At 39.5% G+C, this 26,578-nt stretch overlaps 1 protein-coding gene across 12 annotated transcripts in view; it reads right to left on the reverse strand.

Moving 5' to 3' along the window:
- TASP1 (taspase 1) overlaps positions 1-26,578 on the reverse strand; it is a 150,805-nt gene that overhangs the window by 97,127 nt on the left and 27,100 nt on the right. For all 12 annotated transcript variants that reach the window (XR_005596833.1, XM_039532158.1, XM_039532159.1 and 9 more), the window contains 5 exons: positions 22,174-22,294; positions 20,677-20,761; positions 18,904-18,983; positions 10,468-10,574; positions 1,049-1,168 (listed from right to left, as the gene is read on the reverse strand). Coding sequence is in view for 11 of the 12 variants with exons in the window: in XM_039532158.1 (XP_039388092.1) it covers positions 1,049-1,168; positions 10,468-10,574; positions 18,904-18,983; positions 20,677-20,761; positions 22,174-22,294 (513 nt within the window). In the remaining variant the exon portion in view is untranslated. The remainder of the gene's footprint in view (positions 1-1,048; positions 1,169-10,467; positions 10,575-18,903; positions 18,984-20,676; positions 20,762-22,173; positions 22,295-26,578) is intronic.

A 26,578-nucleotide genomic window follows, 5' to 3' on the forward strand; every position in this document is an offset into this window, starting at 1 on the left:
ATGGATCTTTTATAAATTCAAGTACTCAGTTTTTGGGGAAAAGGGAGATTATTACATAGGATAAAGGAATAAAATTCAAAATAGCTACTCCAGTACATTTTGCTACATCCTCCAACAGTTAATCCTAAAGAGGAGTGCCTTGGAGGTGCTCTTATCTCTCTAGATAGGAATGGAGGGTTCAATCTAGCTGCAATGGTAAAACTGACATTCATTTCAACAGGAGCTGGAATGGGCCCTATTACCATAGAGTTCTCTAAAGCATGTTTTATGTTTAAAACATAAATGCTTTTAGCTACACATTTTAAAGAACTCTTTAAAATGCTGTAGCTAAAGAATCTTAAGGTCAGTCCAAAAGAGGGTTACCCATGGGATGATGCCAAACAGTGAACTAACCAGTTGTACGTAAGCTGTAGTGCATACAGACTCTTGAAGCGTCTCAAAATTGTTACTCCATGTTGATAGGCCTATCTATGCTGCATGTTCTTATAGTATATCTTTATCACCTCCTTCAAAAGATTCTAGCACAACAAAAGAGCATCACTGAATCTGAAAGTGGACAAATTTTCCTTACATACTGATCAAAAAACTTATAGAACTAGCAAATTTATCTAAAAGGTATCAGAGTGGCAACTTTTTCTTTTAAGCTTTGTGGGGTATTTAATGAGTGGCAAAAGTGAGATACTAATAGCACTAGCAAAAGCTAAGCGTACCAAGAACAGGCTCTAGCTTTCTCTATCAATGCATCCCAAGTGTGACCTGCAACACACCTGCTATTCCAGTCTTATGTAATAACCAGAAAGCATGCCAAATTAGAAGAAGTTTTGCAACACTGATAAAGATCCTCTAGATTAGACAAAACTCATTTTCCCATGCAGAGTAATCAAGAACTGAATCCAGGTGATAGCGTTCAAGACCTGGATTCAGTTCTAAGGCATCAATTCACTATCACCTGGCTCTTGCCTAGTTTACAGCTGCACTGTTTATTAAATACGTAAGCCATTCCCTGGTAATACCAAGTATTTGTCCCCAGTTGAAAATACATACTCACCTGACCAACTCTTCCAGGATGCTTCAAAGCTAAGCCTCCACTGGAGACAGCAGCAGCAACATTTCCTTCTTGGTCAACAACGACTGCACCAACTGTATCCAGTGTTCCTGAGTCATTCTCCTGCAGGACACACAAATAGAAGCAACTACTAAAAATAGTATACTAACAGAGGGCTAAAAATAAATTATATTTCTTTAAAAGTATGCAAAATCAGTGCTCAAAATCTGATAACTAACAGGCAATCCAACAAGAAAAAGCTTCTTTATTGCTGTCCACAGTGTACCTGGTCTGTAATGTTGTAAATTTTCATTCAAAGTGGCAATTCACTTATTCATGAATAGGTACTGAATCAAGAAAAGAGATGGAGAATGACTCTCGAGCCACTGAGTCAAAAGTTATAAGAAGGGTGGCACCCTCACCAGCTCCCCATTTTGTTACAGCAACCCAAAAATGTTTCAGCAACGCCAAAATGAAGTTTCATGTTGACACTACCAAATGTGTTCATTTTTTGGTTTTGTCAAAACTATTTGGCAAACTTGACCAATTCACAAATAGTTTCAGGTCAACCAGAACTGCATTTTTTGGCAAATAATTTAATCGTGGAAAAAACTATGCTCAATTCTACTATTAACTCATTTATGGCATACTAGCTTCATGGGATACATTTAAGTTGTTATAACAACTCAATCCTGCACACAATCACCCTGGTGAACAGTTCCACTGAATTCAATGTGAGTAAAGATATCCATGTACATGTTTACAGGATTGCCCCTCCAAACCCCCCCAAAAAGCTGCTCTTTACCCAATTATCAATCCCTTGAGTGTTCCCAGTTCCAAAAGTCTACTAATTTAAAAGCTCATGCTGCGGGACAAAGAAAAAAGTTATGGCTTAATCTATTAACCAGAATTTTTACCACTGATAAAGAATATGTGTATGTTACATAGTACTTTAGTTATATATTTTTGCTTGCAATCTTCACATACCACTGTGATATGAACTCAGCATCACCTCAAGGCAATATAACACAGCTCACCCGCGCAGCTGGGACTCTTGAGGAAAAAAAGGGAAGCTCACCCCTCTTCTCCTACCCAGTAACAGGCAGCTTCTTTCTTCCACCCACATTATTATTTCTGAACCAGCACCTGAAATTGGCACCAAACACACCCAATATTACTCCTAGAACCACCACCTATCTCACACATTTATCTGGCCCTCATCACCATAGCATTTGAACACCTCACAATCCAATGTAATTGATCCTCACAACACCCCTATAAGATAGTACTTCCCCACTTCCATTTTTCAGATGAGGAACTGAGCCAGAGACTAAAGTGACTTGCCCCAGGCCACCAAAGAAATCTATAGCAGAACAGAGAATTGACCCGGGTCTCTGGATTGCCAAACTAGGGCCCTAACTATCCAGGATCATCCTTCTTCTCTGACTGCAACTGACACTCTTCCTCCTTTCTACTCACTCATCACCCCTCAGTTTCTGTAACAAAAACAAAACACTTAAGAGCAAGTGAGGAATTCAATGCTACCTGCTGTAATTTTCTTCCAAAGCTCAAGTCTGCAGCATCACAGTGGCAGTCACTACCCATGCTCCTCCAGTGGAGCTGACAGCTAGGACTACAGTCACACTGTACTGGTAATTTATCTTTTTAGAAGTTAAGGAGAAAGTGAAAGCTAGAACTGAGGGTCTTCCATGGAAGATTCTCCACAGAGTTCATTCATTTTTCTCTACTTAAAAATGAGAGATTAGGAACAAAACAAGTCTCTACAAATATACAAAATTAGAATTCCCACTTCAATATTTAGCATGTAAATAACTCACAAACTTAAATGCTGGATGTAAAATATCACACACTATGGCTATTAACTCCAGTAACTAAGTAAAAGGACTCACATAATACACATACTAGGTTCCAAATTTCTAGTGCTTTCTCTTAGGAAACTAAGTTTTCAGACACTCAAAGAGGAATAAGAATAAAAACCTTTATTTTTAATTATTAATCTTCCTATTATGAATATTTGCAAGTGTACCCTTCTACTGAATGTCACAGCCTGACTGTAGGTCTCTATCTGGGTGTTTTATAGTAAACTTGACCAGAGGATGACAGCTCCATTCACAGTAATTTTTGAGGTTTTGAATTTGATTTTGTTACAAATTAGAAGGAAACCAAACTGAATTGCTACTTAACCAGATCAATTAACTGAGTATCAAAAAGAACTATTTCAACTTCTTCTGAACTTGCATTAACTCCAGATACAGGAAACAGCTCTCCAGCATCCCCCCAGAAAACAACACCACAAAACTACAAAGCAACTTGGGCCCCAAATAGAGCTGAATATTCCACCACATTATAATACTTTGTCTCAATGAGAAAACATTAAAATTTTATGAGTTTCTCTCCTTCACTAAATACAGCTAACGAAACAAAGATTTTTTAGTTAAAAGGAGTGCTATACATGTTTCAGTTATGTCAAAGCTTAAGTAATCCACTAACATACAGTCACCAGGAGTGAAAACCCAAATAATTAACTTACCTAAAGCAATTTACAATGAATACCATTTCTAGTCACATGCTGAGTGATTCCTTCAGGCTGAATTTTTCTGGAAGGTTTTGGCCAAAATGGTTCAGCTGTATCTCAAGAACGAGGTTAGTGTTATTTACCCTTTCCCGTGATACAAAAACCTGGAGTCACCCACTGAAATTAATAGGCAGCAGGTTTAATACAAACAAGAGAATATACTTTTTCACATAATGCACAATAGCCTGTGAAACTCATCATCATGAGATGTTGTGATGGCCAAAAGTATAACTGGGTTCAAAAAAGATCTAGATAAGGTCATAGAGGATAGGTCCATCAATGGCTATTAGCCAAGATAGTCAGGGACGTAACCCTATGCTCAGGGTGACACTAAACCTCTGACTGCCAGAAGCCAGGATCATCACAGAATCATAGATAGATCATATCAGAGTTTCTATGGACAGAAATTCCATGCTTGAATAATAAGAGTATAAACAGTAGGAATATACTTCCGAGCACCTGATCAGGATGGTAATGATGATTGTGAAACACTCAGGAAGATTAGAGGGGCTACAAAAACAGAAAACCCAATAATAATGGGGGATTTCAACTATCCCCATATTGTCTGGGTACATGTCACCTCGGGAAAGGATGCAGAGATGAACTTTCTAGTCATCATTAGTGACTTCTTCTTGGAGCAGCTGGCCCTGGAACCCACAAGGGGGAGAGGAAAGTCTCTCTTCCTGCAGTCCCCAACTCAATCACTACACACCTTCCCAACATCTTAAGTAAATGAAGCAGAGGTTCTACAAATGACCCCTTTCACTGCACAACCTTGATTCTTTCCCAGAGCATCATTCATCCTCTGCACTGAGCCAGGCAGGGTCGTACACGATAAACGTGATCATGTAATTAAAGATTATCACACTATGTAGGCACAATGGGGCCAAAATAAGGTTGCACAGGAATTTTGGTTTTGCCTTTAATTAACTTCTGAGTTTCTATGTTAAAAAGAAAAGTAAGGGTGGGATTCACAAGGTGGATTTAGCCACCAAATTATCACTTTAAGGCCAACATTTAGGCACCACTGTCATTCACAAACCCCCTGTTCAGTTACCATCGAACTCTGTAACATGCTTAGAGTCCCTAGGTACCTATGTTTCCACCTTTAAAGTCCCCAAGATGCCTACATTTCAGTGGCTGGAAACACCCTCAGCTGCCCAAGTCCTTACATCTTGACATTGTCCAATAGCTCTAAGTCATGGGGGGAACCCAAACTAAACAGTCGCCTGTCTATCTGGCCTTCAAGGCCCAATCCTGTAGGTGTGTGCTCTGAGCACACCTAAACACACACAAAAATGATTGCTTTCCCTTTATAACCTTTAGCCCAGTGGTTACAACACTCACCCGAGATGTGGAAGATGGATTCAATCATACCCTCTGCCTGACGTGAAGCAGAGACTTGAATTTGTCTCTCTCATCTCCCAGGCAAGTGCCCTAACCACTGACCTGTAGAGTCATTCCCACTTTCCTAGCCCCATGAATATGTGATTACTTATACACACTGGAACTATTTCAACAACAGGAGAGATTAAGAGAAATCTGTCCCAGGAGTACCCATAGCCTAATGGTAAGAGCTCTCTCCTGGGAAGCAGGAGACTATGGTTCAAATCCCTGCTCCACATCAAGCAGAGGGAGATGGAACCCAGCTCTTCCACCTCCTGGATGAGTACTCTATCCACCGCGCTAAAGGCTATAAGGGGTCTCCTCATTCTTCTCTGTTTCTTGAAAAATGGCTGACTGGGCTTAGGCATCTAACTGCGGAAAAGGATTCATGGCTGTGAATCTCAAGCAGAAGGACGACTTCCAAGCAGTATCCCCAAAGGGAGGAAGGAGCTTTGGAATCCAGTCCAAATCTGAAGATAGCACTACTGAACCAAGTGCCACACTGGATCTAGCAGCATGGGACGCGCTATAGTGTTCCTAAAATGTATGTATTGAAGCCTACATAGTGGCCCTCCATAGCTCATATACTAGCACATTCTTAAATTATGTCGTAGATGTTACCTGTGATCTGGTCAAATGCATTATCATCCTTTTGGTGGGGAGTAGGGGCTGAATGACTGCAGCATCATAAGTGATAATACACCCAGAATACTGTGAAAGGCAAGATCTGCCATCAAAGCACCAAAGTCCAAGACCCTACAGGCTGATGTGATGGCTACTAAAAAGCCATCTCTGAAGATTAATAATATGTCACCCAGAGTGTTCTGACCACAGGCACAAGTATATATTTCCTAAACTCCTTAATTCACAATTAGAAAGAGGAAAATACTCACATACAGTTAAGTTAGTTAAAATATCTTTAAAACTAAATCGTATTGTCAATCAAGTCCAACAAAATCATGCAATTTAGGGCTTTTGTTTTTCAAAAGCAGTGGGCCTGAACAAAGACATATTGTGTACATATGACTCTTAAACCCAATGTTACTCAAACCAAGCAGATGGCAATTCTTCAGGCAAGTGGCTTGTTTCAATATAACTGAAAAAAAGCTTAACAGCCAACAAAAATTTGCAGATTAAGAACAGGACCTTTTGCCATCCTCTAGTACTAATAAACGTTTTCAACCATGTTCAAAGTCAGGTTTTTTTAAACAGATATTTAGGGAGGAAATGGCATTTTATACTGGAAAGAAGTTGTTAACAGGGGGAATAAAAGTGAACATCTATTGCTGATAATTACTCGCGCCTGCGGTCAGAACACTCTGGGTGACAGTTGGCCAATCAGTCAGTACTCCATGCCCAGCTGGGGAATAAATCATTTAGTCCACTTCAACAACTCCACCTATGAACACATTTAAGATTAGCTTACATGCAAAGGAGTATAATTTCTCAAACTCTGTATCATCTAATCATTTAGCATGCACATACAATCTTGAAGGTTGTGGAAATACATTTTAGGTCAGTTCCAAGTTTCTTCACCCCTAAATGTAGTGAAGTTAAACAGATTTTTAACTTTAAATTAGAAACTCGTATAAAGAAATGCTAAAGAATAACATAGATTGGAACTTTTACCTACGTTGTAGAAATTGTGAAAAATACACTAAAAATATTTTGTTGTTCACTTGGGCCTTGTCTAAGTTAGTGTACAGCAAATGCACTAGCGTGCTGTGTGGATGCTGCTACTACACACTAAAAGTTCCATAGTATGCTTTGACATACTGCTTTTTGATAGCAAAACTACTCTGGTCAGTGGCATTGGCTAATTCTTATATACAAGGAGTACTCAATGCTATGGAGGAATACTTTAAAGCTGTGGTGGTCTGCACGTGGCCCATCAGAGTAATCTGCTGGCCGGCCGCGAGACAGTTTGTTTACATTGATTGTTCGCAGGCACAGCTGCCTGCAGCTCCCAGTGGCTCCGGTTCGCCATTCCCAGTCAATGGGAGCTGCAGGAAGTGATGCCCCAAGCTGCGAGAGCGCTGCAAACTCCAGCACCCCCTGGTATTGCTGAGGCATTTTTAATGTGCACATTAGGTATTACAATGTCACAAAATTATTTTTTACCAATCTGTTTTAAACATTACCTGCAATATATTAATGGTAAGACTAATACTTATCAGTGGACCGTTTAACATTTTACATCCCTAGTTAGGAGCTGTAGGCTACAGAGACTGCCTCTTTTCCTCTTCCTCTGTGGGCCTCAGTGGTACACTTTGCTTTCACATCTGTTCCTTTCATGAACCAGAACGACAGGTACTGAGAGAATGGCACAGCCATTTTGCCTACATTATCCATCTTTAGCTTTGTGAAAGAATGAAGAGGAAGCACCGGAGGGAAAGGTGAGATCCCACCCCCAATACACGCGGAGAATGGAGCAAACCCCCACCAAGATAGGTAGGGAAAATTTTGCATTTCTCAGAAGAAGTTTACTATAAAAGTGCATAAGTGCATGAAATTTTGAAAAGTGTATGTTTCTGACACCAGATGCAGTAGTGAACAACGTTTTTGATTATATTTAATCTAGTAAAATATTCTGCCTTTGGTAACGGAACCTTCATGCCACACTTTAACTTAGGCATGAAATGCTGTTGTAAGCTTTAAAAGTCCCCTTACACCACCTTAATTACAATGGCAGTGGCAGGTGCTAGTGCACACTCAAACAAGGATCTGATATCCTTGTATCAGATTATCCAAAAGATTTAATTGATAATGATTCCTGCAGTATGTGTTCCACTAACTCAATTTTATTAAGCCAAATAGTGGAGTTTCCAAACTAACTCAGACAAATGAACATGCTAGTTTTCCAACATACAAATACACTGGGCCAAAAGTTCAATTGATGTAGTCATGGTGAAATCAATGAGTTATGCTGATTTACACCAGCTGAAGATCTGGTCTTTTGAAACTAGCCAAAACTATAGTTTATGCTTTACTACATGCATCTCACTGGCTAACACCAATGAAATGTAAGTGTATATGCCTCTCAACTGCAACCGCATAAAGCTGAGTCAGGAGACTTCTATTTTCTGAAGTGGCTGCAGTGAAATTAGGACAATCACTCTGGCTGTAATTAAAAACGTTGGGTTAAAACATTCACTTGCATGGAACAGATTTGTCAAACATATGAAACACACCCCAGGGGAACTCTGTTGGGGGAAAAAAAGAAAAATCAAGCTCATTAAGGATTTATCTTGTAACGTGCAAGTGCCACATAAAGGCTCTAATCCTTCGATTTTTAAATATTCACTTTATTGCATATGCAAGTTCTACTCCACTTCATGACTTCTGAAAAATCCACTCAACAAGAATGGGTGCCCAAAATGAAACGTTAAATGAGTAAACATTATCTAGACAAGACATTTACATGTGAAGTAGTCCTTCGGAAAAAAAATTAAGGCTGTGAAAAATGTTGTGTCTTAAGGAAGCAGAAATTCAATTGGCTTTCACAAGACCCTCTGACTAGTCAAGCTATCCACAGAGGACTGATCTAATTCCCGTTGTAGTCTGAGGGAGTCTTGACTGGCATTAGTGGGCTCAGAATCAGGCCCAAAATGAGTTATCCAAGTCTGGTTTCAGTGTAATTTTTGTTGAGTGCGCTACAGAATTGCTACATCCAATTATTTAATCCCTCGTCCCAACCGAGGGAGGCCAGGGACTAACAAATCCCTCTTAGCCCTAAAGTTGTTCCCTTCAGATCAAGTTTGATGCATATTGAGAGCTCTCTCACTGGCCTGCAACTGCCTGCATTCTACATACTACATAGACACATTAGTTCAGCCCACAGCGTTGTCAGGCTGGTTTCTTTCACAAGGACCAAATTCACTGAAATGTAGAGAAAGTGGTGTGATAAATCAAGTTACTTACCAGTAAGCAGAGATCTCATATTTGGTCATCTCCTCTACCTACTATCCCTGGTCTGTGGGCGCTCCCCATAACTGCTGCCATATGCCCCTTGAAATTTCAAACTGCAGGTTGGTAAGCTCATGCACCAGCACATGTATCAAGCATTGACTTGCCCTAGATTACATGAATGTCAATACTGTGCAGAGACCCCTCCTCCCTCAGTTACAGGGAAGCGTGCACAAACCTGGAAGCAACCGGCAAAGTTCAGATACCAGTAAATAACACATTTTTCCACTCTAATTCTTATCTCCTTTACTGAGCCTCAGCTTTTCAAAGACTGAGAATAAGTACTTTTACATAAGGAAGATATGATTTGAGAATGTAGAAGAAATAGGCCTGATTCTTCACAACCTTGTACAGTCATTTACACCTGTACAGAGCAAGGGTAAAATATTATTCCACTTTCGTATGCAGTATTATTGTAGCCGTGTTAGTCCCAGGGTATTAAAGACATAAGATGGGTGAGGTAATGTTGGTCCAATAAAAGATATTACTTCACCCACCTTGTCATTCTAGTTCCGTAGCATTTACGTGCACTTTAAATGAGGGTAAGTGACTATAAGGCAGTGGAGAATCAGGCCACCAGAGTCCGGAAATCTGGCTGTCCAAGAAGGGCATCGGCCTCAAACAAAATGCAGGTAAATGTTTAAAAAAATAACAGACTAGCCTTCGTTTTCACAGTTGTCATATTTCACCGAAGGAATATGTTTGGCACAGGCTATAGTGGTTGCCTTGCTGCACCACTTGAAAAGTCTTCAATAGACCAACCCTGCAGGTGTGAATTATACAGTCCACCACTAATTTTTCTTTTATTTAGTATTCTACTCACTAAGTATCCTACTTTAGCCAACTATATATTAATAGTCATACTGTAAACCTATATATTAAGCAACAGAGAGACATGATGCTGAAGTGACAACAAAGGCTCAAAACTCAAACTAGCAGGGAGGGGAAGAAAAGAAGGAGAATTGTGGTAGTTTTGTAGTAAGTAAGCATAAGTAACGTGGGCCAGGTCAATGCTAGATGCATGATTTGATGCACATTTACCTACCTGACATTTCAAATTTCACCGCTTCCAGGTCCACAAAGCAGTGTTCTCAGGAAACGTTAAAAAATGGGAAACAATGATAGATCCCAAGCTGGAGAAAATGTTTTATTAGATATTTATCTGCTCATATTTACACTTGTCATATTTCCACTTTAAAATGTGTAATAGTATAGATATATTTACATCACAAACAAGACAAAAGGCATCTTTTTCACAGCTCTTTTGAAACTGTAAATAGCAGGAAGTTCTATCACCACAGAAGATCATTTAGATGATCTGATATTATACTGATACTAACATGCATAAGATGGCCAAAGATGAGTGGTTTGTGATGCTATATCAGGTTACTTCAGCTACAAAATGAAAATTTAGATGTGAAATTTTCACATTATGAATTATCTTTGTGGTAAGGGTGACAAAACATCTACTGACCTTTTCACTTGATTGTCTTCTTTTCTTTAGCTGAATAAGATCTGTTTCCACCTTTTCTGCCAACTCCAGCTTCCTTTTGTTCCTCTTAAAAGCTGCTAAACTAAACCCTATAAAATATTTTAAAAGCATTTAACTAATGAAGTGTTATTCAAACAAATAGTAGACTAGTAAGGTATTACACTTCAGAAGTCTCTTCCACCCACATGATTAGCAGCAATAGCCGAAGTTAAGATATAGATTGTGTGAAGTTTCAGTACTACAGATTTTACATCTTTTACTAAATCAAAAGGAGATACTGTTCAAATATAACCTTGAGTAAAATATCTAATGCAGACAAGTCACTGAACACATCTGGAAGTTATGATGCCCTAAATATCTCCCTGTTTGGCAGTCATGTAGCAACACTAGACAAAAGAGAAAGCAATAAGTGGCTTGTTAGAATGATTGTATTGGACTGCTAAGATGTAAATAGATGCCATATGAGCTTGTTTTGATGATATCCATAAGTTTATATAGCCTCTTAACTAAGTTAATTACATATCTGTATGCTCACCCACATATTTAAATCCACATAATACACAGCCAATATTTTTATGCACCATAATCCAGCACAGGCTAAAGATCAATACATCTTGAGGATGCATACATGTGTTTTTCCACATTTAATAACTACATTTAAAAGGAAATGTTTTCTAAATTACAACTAAAGATGTGATGCTTAATAAAAATGATGGTGTATTCTCAGTTTGAGAGCTTTGTTTTACAAAAAGCATATTGACAGGAACACTTTTGTAGTTCAAATTAGTTTTGATTTAAGGTTACCCTCAGCTTGTCTTAATTCCCCCTATACTTCTAAGAGGGAAGAAGAAACACTGCAGAGGGTAGTCCCTTCAATACGCAGAGATGTATACAGGTATATTCCAAAGCCAGTGAAAGTTAAATGCAAGAAATCCCTACATCATAAAAGAATGTTTAATTACATTTCAAATATAGCTGAAAATAGCTCTTTCCTGTACCATTATCATTTACAAAGCCAGCACAGCTCCAGGAGCAATCTGTTAGTTAACTGATACTGCCTAGTAAAACTGGCCAAAATTCAGAGTTTCCAGTTCATGGAATATTTCAACATTTCAAAATTTGGTTTTGGCCAGGTTCAGGCTGAAACCAAATGTTTGAAAGTTTCTCATGAAGCAGGAATTCTGAAAAAAAATTGTTTCAAAAGCACCAAAACATGGTGTTTCCAAAACAAAATATGATGACCCAATTCCTGGCACCTCTTGTGAAACTGACATATCAGTTTCACCACTGTTATTCAATGGTGGACAACAGTGAAACTGACAAATTTCATGAGCTGCCAGGGATCCCAGGGCTCATGGTTCCAGGCAGGGCCGGCTCCATGTTTTTTGGGAGAGCATCGAGACCAAATATGCAGTAAGCAGACCGTAGAGTGTCTCCCGTCATTCTTGCACCTTGGATGGCTACTTCGCCACTTCAACCACGCCCTCAACATATGAAGCTCTCCAAGGTTCAAGAGGTAAAATTCACATACTGTCAATAGAAGACATGAGTCTCTAGCACCTTTCACCAGCATAAGAGTTAATTAGTTTTGACTCTAAAGCGTACTTTCATTTTTAACTTATCTAAAGCTTTGTGCTTTCAACAAGCGTACTGTCCTAGAGATTTGCCTTTAAAGACAATCTTATACATAGGTTTTGATTCAGTGTAGTATGTTGTAATAGTATTTTCAAAAAGTCTTTTCCTTTAACATGGACTTTCAAGAGGGCACCACTGGATTACCAAATGCAGCGCATAGGACAAAGGCCATCATCACCCGAGAAATTGTACGTGCCTATAAGTAACAAGCAGCACATAAGCATGAATTTGGGATCCAATACGTCATTCAACTCCAGAATACCAGTAAAAAGTATTTGCACAGCTTTAGCCTCCATAGCAGTTAAAATTTATATAAACATGATGAGATTACAAGATTGGTTGGTATCACTGATTCAAAAAAAATCAGTGCAACACATTACATGGGTTAAAAATTGATCTCAAAGAGTAACTGCGAGTCACTTTTCATCCAAAGCCAAAGGTCATGTTTCTAGCGGAGGTCCAAAAAAATTGATTCTTGGCCCAATGATATTTGAATCTATGATTTTTGAAGGACGTAAAACTGCTAGAAAGTCACAGATAACAACAACTGGTAATATAGTAACAATAGATCAGTTCAACAGAGATCTGTATTGCTTGAAAAACTGGTGTTATTTGAACATGTGTTTTTAGTGCAGTCAAATTCAAGGTCATATATCCAGGAAAAAGGCAGGTCACACTCACAAGATGGTTAACTGTACCCCAGAAAGTAGTGACTCAAGAGGACTTGATGGATGACCTACTGAACACAGACTCCCAGGACAATGCAATGACTCAGAGGGTTAAAATGATAATTGGATGTACCAACAGGGTGCGATGGGGTATACAAACCCCACACTGGGCCCAAAGGAGTCAAAAGGCAATACTAGGCCCAGGTAGCCCTGCCCTTCCAGGCCTGCTAAGCATGCTCTGGCTGGAGAAGTGGATAAAAGAAACTCAGAAGCCCAGGAGGACAGGCTGCTGGAGAGATGACGCCTTCTCTGGGAAGCTAGATGGAAGGCTAAGCCTGAGAGGTGACTACAGAGTGGGTAAGGCCCACAGGCAAGGCCTTCTCCAACCACTACCCCCTTTGAGAACCAGCAGGTCCTGCAGGGCCCTGCTCATTTGGACTCCTTTGTTCAGTTATTGACTGTTTGGACTATAGGGGCCATGCCCCCAAATCGGTAGGAAGTAGCCTAGAACAGCGGATGTAGACTCTCTCCAGGAAGGACCCTGCCGATGTTGCTTCCCACAGAGCCCAGGGCTGGGACCCAGTGGAGAGGGAGGGCCCCGGTCCCCCTGCTAAACCCCCACTTAAAAGCAAAGACCCAGATATGGGTGGAGGCCAAATCACTCCCAGGCACTTCTACTGCCCTGACAGAGAGACAAGGGGCTGGAAGTCAGGTGCGCTAACTGCACTAACCTCTCCAAGCACCCTGTTGCACAGGGAAATAGTGTACATGTAGAAAGGTGATATGTCTCTCACACTGAAATCATGAGACTTACTGGATCTGGGTGAAAGTCTGTGCTCACACTTCAGAAAGGATGCTGAGTAGTTGGAAAGGGTTCAAAATCATTAAGTCTGGGAAACCTACCTTACAGCAAAACTTAAACTCAATCTATTCACCTTAACAGGATGCTGAGACAACCTGAACATGGTGTGAGATTATGAATAGTGAACAGTTATTTACGATAGAGGTATAACGAGATCCAATGGCCGGAAATGAGGGCCCGAGGACAGCGTTATATCGAGGTAGAGGTGTATATTTCATGGTGAATATTTACTGAGCAAGTTATCTGGATATATATTTCTTATTTTTGGGTGTAATTCTGTGGTTCACATATGAAAAGACATACTTGAATACAGGATGTTGCATACTTTGAGTGTGTACTAACTATTTTGGAAACTAATCTAGCATTCCAGATTTCAGAAGACAAGTCTTAAGACCACAGTCTCACACAGAGCTATCCTATATGATGAGGACTTCACAGAAAGGTACAAAGTTCAAGAAAATTTGAATATTTTCAAAAAGCAAGATTTAGCCAAATCTACCTTTTCTTCACTTGACAGCAGTACTATTTACACATATGCTTAAATCTGATATTTCTAGGCCTGGATGTTTCAAATAGGCATCCAGTTAAATAAATTAAACAAATTTTCAAATACCATAACTGAGACGTTTACTACTGTCAAATGCTTAAATCCTAGTTTTTGTTAGTGCACAACAAAAATTAAGTTATATAATCACAAGGTTTTCCATTCCCCTCTCCTACTAAAATCTGTTCTGTTCTTTGGAGTAATATTTCTAATCATTCCAACCTGGGTTCAATCACCTGAATATTTCATTAATTTTTTTCAGGTATCATTAACAGATACAGCAATATAGAAATTTCTATCACTGTCAAATCACAAACATTAAATTCGGCTTAATGGTCAATCTGATACTTTTCTTCAGTAACTGATATATACAATTATAAATATAACTCTTCATAAGTATTATGTGGTGTTTCTGTTGGAGTAGGTAACATGGTGTCTCTATACTGAGATTACCATTAAGGCAACATGTATGTTAATGATTCAAGATAGAGGCCATGTCTACACTTACCAAGGACTGATGCTGCTGAGATCAATGCTGCGGCGGTCGAGTGAAAACCCATTAAACTGACCGCAGAGCGCTCTCCAGTCAACTCCGGTACTCCACCGGAACGAGTAAGTCGATGGGAGAGTGTCTCCTGTCAATGCAGCGCAGGGTAGACACCACAGTAAGTCGACCTAAGCTAAGTTGCATAGCTTAGGTCAACTTACCTCAGTAGTTTAGACATGGCCATAGTATCCAAGTTTAAAATAAACTATGAATCCAAGATATTAGGAGTAGTAAGGATACGTTTTCTATCTCTGGGGATCAGATCAGGCTCTAACTAGTCATACAGCACCACCGGCAGTCAGTTCATGGAGTGGACTGAAACTGTACCAGAGAGGAGGTTTTTGTACACTTTCCCTTTTAACTGCAGTTGGAGGGAGGGGGGATTACAAAAAGAATATACCAGCAAATTACAGGAATTAAAGTGGCTTAGCACAGCAATCTGCTGAGCAGCTGCTAAATAACTACTGCGTAACTGAAAACAGAAACAGATGCAAGTAATTAAAAATAGGTAGGTTGAAATGAAATTTAACTCTGATATATTACCCCAGCTATGCTTGGGCTAAGCTGAGTGACTGTATTAGATCTAATTTTCCTTCATATTACTCCACTTTGACACAGACAGCAGCATGTAAAGCAAAGTAATGTTCATCCGTAAGTAGTGTCACAGATTTTAACACAACATGTGACTAGATAAAGCCATACAGCCACCAAGATTGTGTTTGCAGGAGTGAATCAATCTGTATGTCCTTGCTCATGTAAAGGTTGCTGCACCCAAGGAACATGATTCATCACAGGAAGAGGCAGGCAATGGTACATCCATCACTGCCCTGGGCTTCTATCAGGGAGGATGGTTTTGTTTTACTGTGGAGCTCCATCAGACCTCATTATCAGATGCACTCAATCAACACATCAGGGGGGCATGTCCTGGGTGCCCTCGCCCTACTTTGCCCTGTGCTAAGCTCATACATTGTTTGGGCTGCACTTTGCTGCTCTGGCATCTCAGGGAATTGCAAGTAAGCTTGCATCACTGTGATCCCTTCCAGGTAGACTTTGCACAACTAACAGCCTAGAGTTCTGCCAGCAGAACACAGGCAGTGAATTGAGCTCATTTACTTGCCATATGATGAGAAGCGATAGAACTTCCATATTTAAGGTTTAGCCAGAGTCTTCTGTTTAAGGGCCATTTCCCCCCCAAATTTTCCCCTAAAATCCATATGTATACTCAGATTGTCAAAAACATGAGCTAGCTACGCCTGACCTAAACTTAATCATTCTTCCTAACCAACACACACGCACACACTTCCTAGAGATTGAGTTAATAACCCTTTCATCTTCACCTTAAGAAAACCTTTTAAGAGAGAACCTTCAGTTACGGTTGTGGAACAATGTCTGGGCCACTACTGCTCCTCCAGTGAATACTAGCAGTGAGCAGAGGACAAACTCCACCAGAGAGGTCCTTTGGGGCCATCTGCCTGTCCCAAGTCAGGGGCTTCATGTTGTCCAAGCAGGCACAGAGAGCACTGATTGGTTGGGAGCACATGGTCCCAGGATCATCACAGCATCCTTCAGAACTAAAATGAAGAGGATTAAGATGAATGTTCAACCAATGACAGTGAAGAGGAGGACAAAGACTACTTTTTACACAGACTCCAGAAAATATTAGAGACTCTCTCACAACAAAGACATTACCATCCTTATGGGAGACTTGCCAAAAAAAATTGGACCTGACACACAGGATAAAGAATAAGTTTTCAGTACTACAGGATCGGTCTGAGGAAGAGGAAGACAGTGTACTCACAGATGCAGAAAAGTAGAGACACACTTAGGTCAGCATGCCAGGAAGTGCTTGAATTAAGAAACACAGCAGAAAGAGTGAGGATCACAGCAGAGAGACTCACAAGAAGATAGAAGACAGAAGAAAGAAGAAGAAGTCAAAAAACAACAGCAGGCTAGCCCACAGAGCAGTGAAGAGGAATATTAGGAAAGACAAAGAGAGATATGGATGGGGACTGGGCAGAAACAGGCAGCATTAAAGACAAGCAGGGAAAGTCTATAACAGGAATAGAACTACAGATGAACAGATAAACCAACCAGAGACAAGATCAGAAAAAGCATCACCATGATGAAGAACAATGGGAAGAAGAAGTGATTCCGGCTGACTGGAAAGTCAGCAACTGTGCCAGGTCTTCAACCTGGCATCCCAGCAAAGGTGGTCAACCTGATCAAGAATTCTTTCTCACAGTAAACAGCAGATGCCACAGGTTGGCCTCAACATCCACAAGGACAAGACCGATCAATTCCATCAGCAACGACCCAGTCACACTGAATGGAAGCCCCTGGAAGAAAGTGCAGTTCTTCACCCTAGGTAGCATCATCAAAGTAAGGATTGGTAAGGCAAGAGCAGCCTTCTTACAGCTCAAGAACATCTAGCAGCCAACCAACATCACCAGACAGGCACTGCAGTGGAACCCCAAGCATGAATGAATGAATGAATGAGCAGAGGACAGGGAACGTGCATGGCAGTATGAGAATGCCAGTGCACATTTGGAGATTTGGGTGGGCACCCAGAATATGGAAGGGGTTATTAGGATGAGATGAAGTATTCTTGCACTCCACTTGTGTAGACATTAATAGGACATCAGATAGTCCAACTGTCCAATTAGGAATGAAGGGAAAGTATGCTGAGGACACAATTTCTTTATTCACAATGCCTGTTGCCATTTCCACAGGGTCAGAGTTAAAGTTGGGGGGGGCAGGAAGGGGAAGAGGCAGGAAAAATACCTTAACTCTATTTCCTATGTTTTAGAAGGGCAGAAGGCAGTGCTAGGCTACCTTAAAGTGCACTGTAACATTATCAGTGATAGTGAGTTAATCCAAATGTTGTAATCCCAAATTAAGATTTTATACAAATTTGCAGTCCATCAATCCACTTCACTGAAACAGAAGTCTCTCTCCAGAGAGTGGGTCATTCATCTAGACACTCACCCAAGGAGGCTGGCTGGAGCTGGAAAAAGATACTTCCTCTACCTTGTCTGCAAAGGGCTGGTGAAGTCAAGAGTGGAAAAACATAAGCAGCAGAAAAAAGGAACCAGGTGTTTTGGGGCGGAGGAGCTCAACCAGACTGGACACATTAAACTCTACCTCTCAATCTGCATTTGGCTCCATAATTCATTCATTTTTAGCTTGTATGTATGGGTATGTGGATTTTTATAGATGGGGCTGGTAGCACCACCTATTAAGGTTGCAGACATTTCCCATCATAAGAGCTTGTTTTCAGTTCTGTATAACTTTGCCATTTATACTGAAGTTTTCCTTACTATATATACACGCATATTGAGACTGTGCTGAGGTGATATGGAATCCCTGATGTTATCTGAGCCTTGCCTCTGCTAAGCTTATTGTCCTGAAGTTTTTATAAGCTAAGACAAGGTCACAGTGGCCATGAGCATTTTTAACCAGTGCCATCTAGATCTGCTCTAAGCCATTTTATGACAGCGCTTAATGCCATTTGGCAGTCAACACTTGAACACTCACTGTTGCTTCTTCCAATGGTGCTAGCAACAAAGGAAATTTTAGGTAGGGGTAGAGTTAGTGTAAGAAGCCTCCTTGACTATCTCCTATGACTATGTGGCAGCTGCTGTATATAACATTCCTTAAACCCCATTGACTTTAGAAAAAGGAAACAAGGATTGTAAAAATATTCTGTCTAATCAAGCCAAAGAAATTTTTCAAGACCTTTGCTTTTTTAGAAAATGGAAAAATTGTTAAAAGTTTCATTCAGCAAGGCCTGTGCATCAAATTATCTGGAAAATGAAATATATTGTGGATCTGTATCAGAGTTAATACAATCAAGTATAATGCTGTCTTAGTTCTGGAGGGTATAATTGTTTGATGATTGAGTATCAGCAACTTTAGACAGGAAACTTCTTGATGTTTATATACATTAAGTCATTGATTTGCATTACTTATTGACCTAAAATGGAGCTATAGTTTTACCGGTAATTATAAAGGATAATTATCCAAGTTCTACAGAATACTAGAACTTAAAACATCCTTATGTACCATGACTGATGCCAGTGAAGTGAAATACACTTCAAAATATGAAACCATTTTTAAAGTCACTCTGACCTGTTCCTCCTACTCACACCACCAGTTTACTCACTTGTAGTCATGATACCTGGTGAACATGCTGGTATCCCATGATCAACTGCCCATCTGTAAGCTCCTTCACCAACCAAAAAGCTAAAACACACAGAAGAAGGAATTTAAACAAAAAAATTAACAAGTGCTTCTTCCCGGGCAAAATTGTTTGGTTTGGTGGCTTTTAAACGGCAAACTATCTGCTTTTGAAAGAAAGTCCCCACTAACTGTAGAGTTGACCCTTTGCGTAGTTATGAGACATGAAATAAGTTTATTTCTTACAACCAGTCCCTCCCCAAGTCCTATCACATTTAGAATAAGTTACCAAATCACATGCAAGAGCTTCTTCTCTAAAAAATAAAAATAAATAAATAAAAATAAAGTGTCTTCTGCTTTTTTAGACTGCTGCTGACTTTGAAGACTCACATACATTAAATGAACACAGATAAAATGGAAATACATTTCCAGTTAAGCATGTTTCAGAATACTTAAGGGTGTACAATAAATGATTTCTGACAATCCGTTTCCTTTCACCTATATTTCCCAGGATAAGATCACATGCAGTTTCAGACGTTGAGGATGAATTTGAAAAAGATTTGCAAAACCATGTCTGAAATACTGATGTTTCACTTGGCCAGTGTCAACAATTGTATTACAGTAGTAAGATACTAGGCAGTATGCTTGTGCATGCAAGCAGCAGTTACTAAAAGGCTTTAGAACTCTGGATATAAATATTTTAATTGGCTGTCAATAGTTATACACATGTTTATAAGACTTAGTAAATGCAGGGAATAAGATGGAATTTAGAACATAAGAACGTCCACACTGGATCAGACCTAACATCTAGCTAGAACAATATCCTGTCTTCCAACAGTGCCCAATGCCAGATGCTTCAAAGGGAATGAACAGAACAGGGCAATTATCAAGTGATCCATACCCTGTCATCCAGTCCCAGCATCTGGCAGTTTAAGTAGTATTTTTGATTAATTGAGATTTTAAAGTTTTCTTTTTCATACACTAGCTCTTAGCATTGTCTCCGGATTTCACTGTTACCTGATGCGCTATTGAGAAGCATAGTTAAGTTTCTTTCAAAATATGTATGCTACTTGAAGTCTGCAAGGTATTTCATATTCACTCTTCAACATTTAGACAGATTTATATTAAGAAAAATGTTGCATTTTAAATGCATTGTAAAGATGCTTTACATTGTTCAGCTCCATCTTTAATAAGCTGTTTGCCATTTGGATAGGATAACTCTTCTGGTTAACAAAACGTTGTAATCTTTATTTTCCAACTTTAGGTTAAAAGATGGAGTCACCATAAACAGAGAGAGTAAGATAAAGGATTTCAAAATCCATTATTCTTTTAACTCTACACAAATCTTAAGTTTAACCCTTAGAGAAAAAAAGTATCTTTTCATAAGAAAAGGCAAACAAACAGGTTTCTTAGGAAAAAAGTCATTTTAACTGACAAATTTACAGGACTTCTTAAAAATCAAATTAGGAATAAGAACTTAGTAATAGTACAAATTTGTGTCAATAGCCATGAAGAAAGAAATTAACACTCAACATAGTATCATCTTCTATCCACAATATTTCATTCTATTCACAGCTGCACCAAGTGCACAATAATATGTTCCAAGATGAGAGAACAAAGCAAGTCTTCCTTTTAGAGGCACGCTATTGCTCATGTGTAACAAACAGCACTGGCCTTCTGAGGATAAGAATAACCTTCAAATATTGCATTCATTAAAGACCAAAGGCTAAAAGAAAGTCAAGCAGAACAAAGCAATTACCAAGGTGGAATTCTGCCAGCAGAGAGTTTTCCCTTCTGCCCTTCACACAACAACCTATTTGCAACTGAAACAGGATTCTTGATTCCTGAAAAGAAATAGGAACAAAAATTTTAAATGTTGTTTCACAACTGTTGCAGGGTTTATTTTCACTAACCAACATTAGGAATTCAGTTTTCTGTTGCTATTACAAGTTTGCATGGCATTTGTTAAGGCAAAAGACATTGCCTGCAATATCCGAGATCTCAATATAATGGTAAACTGATAACTGTACAAAGGCTTGGCACTTGCTTTAAAGTTAGCATTTTCTTTTGGAGTGCACTGAAATGTGACTGCCCCACTACAAGAGTCCAGAAATTCAAAGATAAGATGGAAGGGGCTAAACACTGTAGCAAGAAAGGGACACTTCTTTTTAAGCCTCCTATGAATCATGAAGCAGTTTAAAAAAAAAAAAGTCCATTCTTTCTCAAAGTCTTTTGCAGTCACCTTTAAAACAGCTACAAGAGAAGGCAACAGGTTCAGAGTGATCCTCTTCCTGATTGTCAGAGATGTTTGCTCATTTATTTCTCCATTTCTATGATTATCAGCTTTAATGATATGGAGGAAAAACAAAACAGGACATTTTGCAGTCCTCAATAGCCTCCCCTGGTTTTACTACATGTATTCACTTTCAAAGACAGAAAAATCTATAATGCCCCTTGTAAAAATGTGTAAGTCAGTAGCACATTTTCTACGATATTTTTCAACATCTCAGGTGTTTAGAGGCTTGAACAACTTGATGCTGTCTCTTTAAAAATGTGTTTCATAGGATTCTACAAGTGAAGAGACATTTTAAATTGACCAGAACAAAGATGCTGTGTTAACAGCAAGATTCATTTCTCATCACACAGAGAGCTGCACTAGTGTTAGAGGAACACATTTTATAAACTACTTTTCTCACTTTTTACATCAGAGTTGTGACAAAAAAAATCTTAAACTCAAATATCCCTTAGCCAGTGAAACAACAACAAATGTCTGTCTCAGACAGCTCTGGAAAAGTTGTGTCAAATATTGTATGTTTCAAATGAAATGTAAAAATGTACACTTACACACCATAACATTGAATTAGATCAAGTCTGCAAGTAGACAGACTGTAAAAGCAGATTAAGACATATTATTGTTTCATTTTACATATTCTATTAGCATCTCAACATGATTTATACTTTGCAGCATAGCCAAGGCCCCAAGTCTAAAAGGTGCTCCACTTGAACAAACCTGTATCCATGGGAGCACCTTACAGGACCAGGACTGAATTACCTTCATGACAAACTAGAATGCTAAAAAAGAGTACTTAAAGCAAAGTACAGCGTTTTATAATAATTATGGGCCCAATCCTCCCTCCATTGACTTCAATGGGAGTATTTCGGAGTGAAATTGAGAGCTCTCCTTCTCTCAAGGGAAAGCATTAATCATCTTTAAACATGAACTGTATTTATGCTTTATAGTATATAGTTAACATACCACTCAGTGCTCCAACTGCTCCAAAATTTAATGACTTTCCATCCATTATACTGGCATCACATTCTATCTCACCCAAAAGGTTTAGGTTAGATCCCATTCCTGCATTTGTAAAGGGGGAATCCTAAAAACATAAGAACAGACCACAGAGTAAGATACATACACATGCCATGACTTCATATATCCGAAACTCAGTATCATTAGACTGACAACACTCACCTGGACAAAAAAATCTATGGAACTTTCTACAGCAAGTAACTGAATTGCTGTAGAAAAGGAAGCTTCCCTAGATGGTCATCTTGGACATGTTACAGTGTAAACTCAATATACACTACAATGATGGTGTATTTAAAATGCACTGTGCTACCATAAAGGACAACTTTAGCCATACAGCAACCTAGGAAAGCCTTTTGTTAAAGACTAGATTTGTGGCAGAAGCAAAATTTCTCCAAGGGAAAAACAGATCAGTGCATTTGGCACCAAGAAACTTCTAGCAACTAATTCAGCTACACCTGTGCAGCCTCCACTGTAGAGGCCACACACGCACTCTTTCAACTAGACATTGAGTACTAGGACTGGTGATGACTTACTGAGGCAAAATGGTGGGCAAATGGAATTGATAGTTTTCCTTAATATTCTAAAATTAAGTAGGGTTTGAGCTTTGCCCATACAACAATACCTGCCTGGTGGAACACAGAAAGGAAGCAGCACTACCCAAAAAAAAAAAAACCAACCAAAAAAAAAAATCACTTCAAAAAATTTCTGTTTGACCATTCACCTAGAGACGGTCATTTTGATGGGCATGTAATTTCTTCCATAGGAGGAAAAGTACACTTCCATGCTTAGTCGGTGTTCTCATAACAAATTTGCAAAGCTAGTGTATATTTGTTATGATTGATAATCTACATTTCTACATCACTTTCATCCTCAAGGATCCCAAACAAATAGAGTCGCCTACACAATCACAGATTTAAAAAAAAAAAAACAGAATTATTCCAGTAGTGCTGCCTATTTTCATACTACCCACCACTCCATAACTAGTTCAATTTTTGCTACACTGAACTTGAATTGGCAGCAAGACATTCAGGAAATGCCACACTGTCCAACACAAACAAAATGGTGTGGGAAGGGGAGAACAGGGGAGGAAAGGTTAAGTCCAAATCTCAAGCATGTCTTCTCCCTTTAAGTTTTGTATCGCCATTTCTGTGACTGAAGTGAAAACGCCTCCTGGGTGGCACAAGAGAGCTGTTCGACATCAGTACTAGACAACTAATTTTAACTGGAGGAGAGATCATATCTAATTAAAGATTCAAAATGAATTTAACTGAATAGTGGTTAATCAAGTTTTGTTATAGTTCCTTATGGAAGCACCCTAGAAAAGGACTAGCATATACTAACCTTGGTCCTAATAAATTAAAAGGATGATGCAAAAAAGCAGTTTAGACTCAGATGGAGGGTCTAGGGACTAGAATGTGGAAAATGGCAATCCAGAATACAGAAAAGAGGGAAAAAAAGTGTTGGGAAATCCAGATCAAACAGTAGGATCCCAAGCTGAGAGGAGTGTCGGGGGCGGGTGGGGGAGTATATAGGTTTGGAATGTTTATATTTTTTTAACCAGTAAATATCAGCAAATGTTGATTACAGATACAAACCATGAAAAAATATTTCCATGGATAATTGAAATTTACAGATAGTCAATAAAAGAAAAATGCTGCCTGAGAACTTAATCCAGTGATTTAGACTTTTGAATTAGGCTGGTTACAAATGAGCTAGCGAACAAACAGTAGAAATGGATATGATTTGTTGAGTTAAGGATATTTATTTTTTACCTTTGACATGGGGTGTTGACAGTTTGTGACTTAACGGTTTATAAATAGGGCCCTCCCAAATTCACTGCCGTGAAAAACACGACACGGACCGTGAAATCTGGTCTCCCCCATGAAATCTGGTCTTTTGTGCACTTTTATCCTAGACTATACATATTTTATCCTAGACTATACGCTGGAGAAGAAGACCATCGTTTCTCAAACTGAGGGTCCTGACCCAAAAGAGGGCCGGAGGAGCCCCAAGGTTACTGAAGGGGGGGGGGGGGGAATCACAATATTGCCACCCTTACTTCTGTGCTGCCTTCAGAACTGGGAGGCCAGACAGGGGCGGTTGCTGGCCACGGTCCCAGCGCTGAAGGCAGCAGCAGAAGTAAGGGTGGCAACACCATACCATGCTATCCTTACTTTTTGCTGCTGCTGGAGGCGGTGCTGCCATCAGAGCTGGGCTCCCGTCCAGCAGCTGCTGCTCTTCGGTCACCCAGCTCTGAAGGCAGCACTGCTGTCAGCAGCAGTACAGAAGTAAGTGTGGCAATACTGCAACCCTCCCACATCCCCATTTTGGGTCAGGACCCTTCAGTTACAACACCATGAAATTTCAGATTTAAATAGCTGAAATTATGAAACGTATGATTTTTTAAATCCTATGACCATGAAATTTACCAAAATGGACCATAAATTTGGTAGGGCCCTATTTATAAATCTTTTAACTTGTTGAATCTCAATGTCTACTATCATAATAATTGTGTAACATCCATGATTTCAAGCAAATAAGAAAATTTAAATAAAAATCAAAAAAATATTTCTATCATTCCTCAAAATTATATATAAAAATTCTGCCAAGTTTAACATAGGCAGTGTCATCTCATGTTCATGTGGGGAAGCCACACATCTACCATGGACATGTCTCTTGAAGCTAGCTGGTTGTACCACGCATCTAATGGGTACACAACACGAAACAAAGAATAAAAGTATTTTTCCTCTCATTTACTCAGGGTAAGGCTTTGCGCTGTGTCCATGTATAGTCTGAAGTGTGGTTTATGTGGGGTTTTTTTTTGTTTTTTTTTTGCAAGTGTCAGGGTGTAAAGAGTCTACAGAGAGAATGAGAAGGTGACTATGTAGATTTGAACATAAGATGGATATAAATACACCACTATTTTATCAGCTTTATAAGTGGTCAGTTATGAGAAATTCAAAGCATCTGTGTGGACACAATCATTTTAGTTTGTGAGGATGTGAAGTCCAGATGTCTTTAGTGCACAGGCAAGAAAAAAAAATTACTTTAAAGAAATGACAGTGTCTGAACAACTTTTCACTGTAATGACCGTACTACAGAATCCTTAGAATAGAAAGTACTCACTTCACAGGCTCCTTTTACAACACTCATCTCTATATTTCCCTGCCTTCCTCAAGTGCAGCAAGGAGAGAAGGAGCATATGGCCCACATACTAGAAAAACAGAGTTTCCCCCACATCACATAGAATGTACACACTAAGCCAAGTCAAAAATCTTTAACACTACTCCTTTGTTATGAGTCACAACTTGTGTAAAAAAAGCAATACTTGATTAAGACAGTGGAATGTTGGCAGGCCTAACTCAGCGCATGGGGATGCCACCACCTCAGCGGTCTTACGAAAGGTGGAAGGATGAGGAGCAGCAAAAGACTTTGGCAACTTTACTATCTTCCAGCTTTCAAAGGTATGAAAAACCCTGCCAGTGAAAGTCACAGCCCCAGGGCTAAAAGGGAAGGTAAGAGTGGGTCTGAGAGGAATTGCTCCAAGAGGCTTTATAAACTCCAACTCTCTTAGCTCAACAGAAAATTGGAGCCACAGAATGCTGAAGCACCCCAATTCCAAGAGCTGTCTAAGCCTCCCAAGCTCAAGGTTGATCAGACAAATCCTGGAACTGAAATCTTGGAGACTCATCTCTGCTGTCTCATTCCAAAAGGTGTTGGACTAACAGAACCATCTCTAGAAGAATGCACCCACAGAAGCACAATCATATGTTCTGGTGATTGTGCCAGAGCTACTAACTGCAGAGAGAGCCATATCCTAAGAATTGGCACCATGGGCAAATGGAAGGAACCATCTGTGCTATAGCAGGAATCTTAGCAAGAAGGACCCTCTTTAGTGCCTTCCTCTTTGGGCACCAGATACCTTCCTCTTCCTCTCTGGCACCAGATACCTTTCAACTTGTTTTTACTTGTTTTTTATGTTTAAGGGCAGCTGAGGTGACACTGGTGCGGATTTGTCCTATAAGCGAAGATGTGCTTGATACTTTTGAGCTTTTTCCCAATGAAGGTCCCAGCATTAATGGATGCATCATGATGTGACACGCTCAGACAGAAGATCCTAGGACAGAGGGATAGCCACATCTGATTGTTCCATTAGAACAAGGCTCTTAAGTGTCAAAGGAATTTCCTGCACTGACATACCAGTTGGTGTCAGCTTGGTTTCCATATTTCAGTACTTAAGTAGTTCCTAGAACCAAAGAAGGATCCTTAGAAGCAGAAATCAGCCCTGACATCAGTAAAGTTTCAGCAGCAAAAGCCCCACTTCTGAGCTAGTGTTTATTTGTGCTAATAA

Source organism: Mauremys reevesii, linkage group 3 (assembly GCF_016161935.1).
Source record: "Mauremys reevesii isolate NIE-2019 linkage group 3, ASM1616193v1, whole genome shotgun sequence".
Taxonomy (NCBI): Eukaryota; Metazoa; Chordata; order Testudines; family Geoemydidae; genus Mauremys; species Mauremys reevesii.